This window comes from Lupinus angustifolius, chromosome LG06 (genome assembly GCF_001865875.1).
Source record: "Lupinus angustifolius cultivar Tanjil chromosome LG06, LupAngTanjil_v1.0, whole genome shotgun sequence".
Taxonomy (NCBI): domain Eukaryota; kingdom Viridiplantae; phylum Streptophyta; class Magnoliopsida; order Fabales; family Fabaceae; genus Lupinus; species Lupinus angustifolius.
The window spans coordinates 13,590,163-13,595,195 of record NC_032014.1 but is presented as its reverse complement, the minus strand read 5'-3'; the positions used below and the strand labels follow the sequence as shown (position 1 = coordinate 13,595,195).

At 28.4% G+C, this 5,033-nt stretch overlaps 1 protein-coding gene across 2 annotated transcripts in view; it reads right to left on the bottom strand.

Annotated features, from left to right (window-relative positions):
* Positions 1-953, bottom strand: part of LOC109349987 — a 2,804-nt gene extending 1,851 nt beyond the window's left edge. For both annotated transcript variants that reach the window (XR_002108059.1, XM_019591082.1), the window contains exon 1: positions 281-953. Coding sequence is in view for 1 of the 2 variants with exons in the window: in XM_019591082.1 (XP_019446627.1) it covers positions 281-685 (405 nt within the window). In the remaining variant the exon portion in view is untranslated. The remainder of the gene's footprint in view (positions 1-280) is intronic.

Here is a 5,033-nt window from a genome sequence, read left to right as displayed (position 1 = left end):
AGCATTTCGGCCAAACATAATCACACAACAGCAGATAAAACTAAAATTTGCAGCGTTCCATAAAACTAAAACTGAAATCTTTCACAGAATCAAAACACGACAAGCTGCATACAAACAACATAAAAGCTACCATAAAATGAAAAGATACAAACTTTCCACCATTTCATAAAACGACAGTAAAAATAAAAAGTCCAAAAACGTGAAAACACACCAAACTATTATTTTTTTATTCAAAAATTAAAAATTGGATAATGGGTATGTGAAAAAAAAGAGAACTCACAATGGGAGTGTCCTTGATACTGAGATGAGGAAATGGGTCAGTAGCGGAGACATGAACAGGAGCAAGAGGAGTACCCATTACACCCAAAAGAAGCCTTAGATCAGAACTCTTACACGACGATGCAGACATTGATGACGAACGTGACAAGTGCTCCTTCATCCAATGCCCCAAACCCGACCCAACTTTTTTCGGTTCATCGTTTTGAAACACATTCGGGTCGGGTCCTTCGACCAATGGAGCGAGAGTCTCGCCTATCACAGACATGCTTTGGGATCTCGTAATGAAAGGTTCTGTGACAGGGTTCAAGTTTTTCTTCCTTCGGAGCAGACCGGACTTTGATGAACCGGTTCGAGCCACGTTTCCTTTGAAACCGGAGAAGAAACCTGGTTTCTTTTCATTTACCATTTTGTTGAGAAGAATCAGAGGATGAAAAGAGAAGGGTATAGTGAATGTGATAATAGAGTGAGTTCTAAGAAACAGAGGAAGAGGTTGTGAATGAAGAGAATTTCATGAATGTAGAATATGAAGATAGAGAGATAGAAAGAATGTGAAGAAAAAAACAGTTATTTGAAGAGTGGTGAGAGTTGAGGAATAAGTAATGGGGTTTGTGGGCGACGGTTTCTGAAGAGGAAAAGGCGGAAACAGGGTGAGAGTGAGTGTATATCAGCTGCTATATCTCAACGCTGGAGCTGGAGGGTGTGTGAGAATATATCATATATTTATTTATTCGGTTGTTTTGGTGGTAAATATTTATACACGATTATTATCATTCACGATTTATTTATTTGTATTTAAAAATTAATTGATTAAAAATAAATAATAAATAATATATTTAAAATGTAAAAACTAGTCTTATGAGAATTAGACTGTAATAGATGGTTCGAACGATATAACAACTGGTGGGACTTGAAAATAGTTGTGGTTTGTAATCTTAACCGAATAAGAGTTGAACCGCTTTGAACCAGAAAAATTCTGGTCCGACCATTTTAAATCCTTAAATCGAAATAACCTCGGAAGTAAACCAGACAATTTAGTGAAAATTAAAAAAAGTTGGAACATTACTTTAATTTTTTGTTTTAGTCTGATCAAACAAATAGTAAAATATATTATTTCATTATAATTATAAATATTTATTAATTATATAACATTTTACCTTTATAAATATTTATTGGTAAAATTATTAATTACATATCAAATCATCTAACTAGACGGTTTAACTATTTGAACCAATTAAATAACATGAGGCATCTTCTCGCTTGTATTGATCATATAATTTTCTCTAAATAGACTACCATTGAATACAATAAACAATATGAGAGACTGGGTATAGTTTTTTGTATCCACAATATTCAAATCGGGGTTATTACTTAAGGAGAATTAAGCATATACCATTTGAATCAACGCCCATTGGTTATCACAAGTAATTGGATATGCATAAAAATAAAGACTACTCGAATCTAATTAAACTTATAATTATAATATAAAGTGTACATTTTTTATATTTTCTAATTATTATAAGTGTTATTAGTTATAACACTTTCTTAGTGTTTAAATTATGCTGATGTGTCACAAGTACTATTGTTGTTTTTATTTTTGTTGTTGTTTTTATTTTTAGTTCAAATGAATATTATTACTATTTAATTAAATGTTTGTATCTATCAGTAATAAGTGTAATAATAAGTGTATCGGAGTAGATTTATTATTTTTTATTGTCACTTTTAAAACATATTGCACTTATTATTTTAAAATAGATATTTTTTTTATATGAACTTGATATTTTAGATCGAATTTTTTAATGTAAAGCGTATATATATTTTTAGATGAGATGATTTTTTTACTTAATAATCATTCCAAACCATAAACAAACACTTCTTCTATAAATAACTTTTTTTCCCATATAACTTAATTTTTTTGATTTTTTACATGTATTCTTGTACCGGAGGTAATCCTTTCAAGCTGAGAACATTCGTAGGTATATAGTGTCTAACTCTCTCAGCAAATATTTTTTATCCACAAGAGTCGAACCCGAGACATTGTTTAATATGAATCAAGCATGTATCATTTGAACCAACATTAGTCGTGCCAAATAACTTAATTCCTTGTTACATTAACATTTTGTCTTGAGTAAAGAGTATTTAATATTATAAAACAAAGACCAAGTTTTAACTTTTAAATAAATGTCATTATATAATTTTTCTCAAAATTCAATAGCTTATTTGAGTAGGCCAATTACTCGGATATAACTCAATTCCTTGTATTATTTCTTACCTTGTATATTTATGATCTATTATGAAACATATAAGTCAACTGTCTTGGTTTTCAATTATCAAATTACTTCTTATATTTCCAATATTTTGATGTTTGGATATTTTCACATTTAATTTATTTCTTAATTATAAAAAATTAGCAATGATTAAATATAAATGTTTTAGTCAAAATATATCAAATTAATTACATCATTTAATATTTTCTTAATCAATGTGCATGTCTTTGAACATCAAACCTTTCTGAGTTGAAATATCAAAAGGGTAAAATATTTATGAATGTAATATCTATTAATTAGTATTAATATGATAATTGGATCGGACAGTTCAACCGGTTTGACCATTGGCTGGACTTAAAAACGACTCTAGATTGTAGTCTTAACTGAGTTAGGGGTTGGACCGCTTTGAATGTAGAAATTTCGGTCGAACCCTGTTAAACTCGGTTGAACGGCAGTAACCCGGGAAGTGAACCGACAGTTCGCTTAAATTTAAAAAAAATAGGTCACTACTCTAATGTTTTGTTTTACTTCGATCCAAAAAAAGACGGAAAAATGTTATTTCAAAATAATTATATATAATTATTAATTATATAATATTTTGTATTTATATATAATTATATATTTATAGATAAAAATGATGAATTATATATGAAATCATTCAGTCTGATCGAATGGTTTATCCATTTAAACCGGTTAAACTTAATAGAAGACATCTTCTAGTTTGATGTTCAACATCTTCTTCATTTAGGAGTATACTATTAAACCAAAAATCAATTCATTATTGCAAACATATTAAAAACAACAATTCAATGCATGTATAAATAATTATAATAAGACTTTTTTTATACATACAATAAACACTGAAAATCTAATATCACATTTAAACAATAATTTAATATTTGCAATGATAATATAATTTTTTTACACAATAATAAGGATATAATCTATTATTCTCATTTTTATTCGAAAGTCAATAATTATTAATAAGTTAATAATAAATGGTATAGTAACCATAAACAACTTTAGACTCCTAAAAATCAAACCCTCTAAAGTATAGAGCTATATCAATAACCTACTTCCTTATTCAGCCAAGGAAGTGTACAATATATTGACCATTGAAAGCATTATATGATTTTAAACATTGAATTGTGCTTACCGGTCAAACTTGGTAATGTTTTGAGTCTGGTTCGACCGTTCGAGCACAAAACTATTAATTAATAGTGTATTGTTGATGAGAAAAAATTAAAACATCAAAAAATCGAGAATAACATGAAATGTTAAATAATATAAATGAAAAAGAGAATACATAGTAATGTTAATTGTGGATGAGAAAAGTCATCTTCAATTGGCATGATCGTTGTCCCCATAGAGAATGAGACTTTAGGAATATATATTTATGCAATATTCCCTAACATGTTGCATCCAAAAAAAGTTAAATCCTATAATAATTATCGTTATTGGATTGTCTCTGAAATAAGAATTTAAAAAAGTGCAACTAACAAAAATTAATCTAAATGAAAAGTAAATGATACACTTAATAAATCTTTATACTTTTAGTGTATAGATATTACACTCTTAGAATTATTGTATTATATACAAGTTCCACAATAGTTCATTAAAACATAGAAAGAACTGTTCAATCTAGAGTATTAACTTTCTTTACAATTTCTTCTTCTTTTTCACCAAGGTTGCACATAGCGTTAAACACAAGACACCAGCACCGAGGTGTATACGAGGTTAGTAGCTATACTCGACCGTTACTCTTATCTAATTATTACCAGAAATGCCTATCATTGGTAGTTGCAATGTGTTAAGTGGTATATCGGGTATAACATGGGGTTGTTTTGTCTTAGTTTTTGTAAGACTTTTTTATAGTTTGGGTCTTTTGAATTTGAAAATTACTTGTTAGAGGTTCCATCTTGCCTAAATTAAATATACATGTAGGCACAACTTATGATTTTTCACAAAAAATGTGGTTCCAGCTATATATATTTTAAAGTTATTTAATGATTTATAATTTAAAAAAATACAAATCATAATAGTATCACACGTAAACACACTTATTGGATGGTTAGATTCCTCAAAATGATATTTGTTAGGAGAAACAACAATATATTTCAAAAAAAAATTAATTCTTTACATATAATAAGTAAAGAATAATGATATACGTTTTACTAAAGTTTTCTTCAAACTCTTCTAAACATAAAAAAGTAATATATATATCGCTTATAAACAATTTTTTAATGAATAAATTATCATCCACACATATCAATTTTCTCTTAGCGTGGGATGGTATACTATTATTCATTTTCTATCTTATGCTCTTATCCCTCTTCATATTATTGGAGTTAATGTTTGGTGGATCAGACCTCTGATCCTTTTGTTGGGAACATATTCATTTCCGTTATTATCATTATCCATAGCTGATTCAATACCACTTTTGTTATCCTCACCAGTCACCATATCCATAACTGTTCCCAAAATTACTTC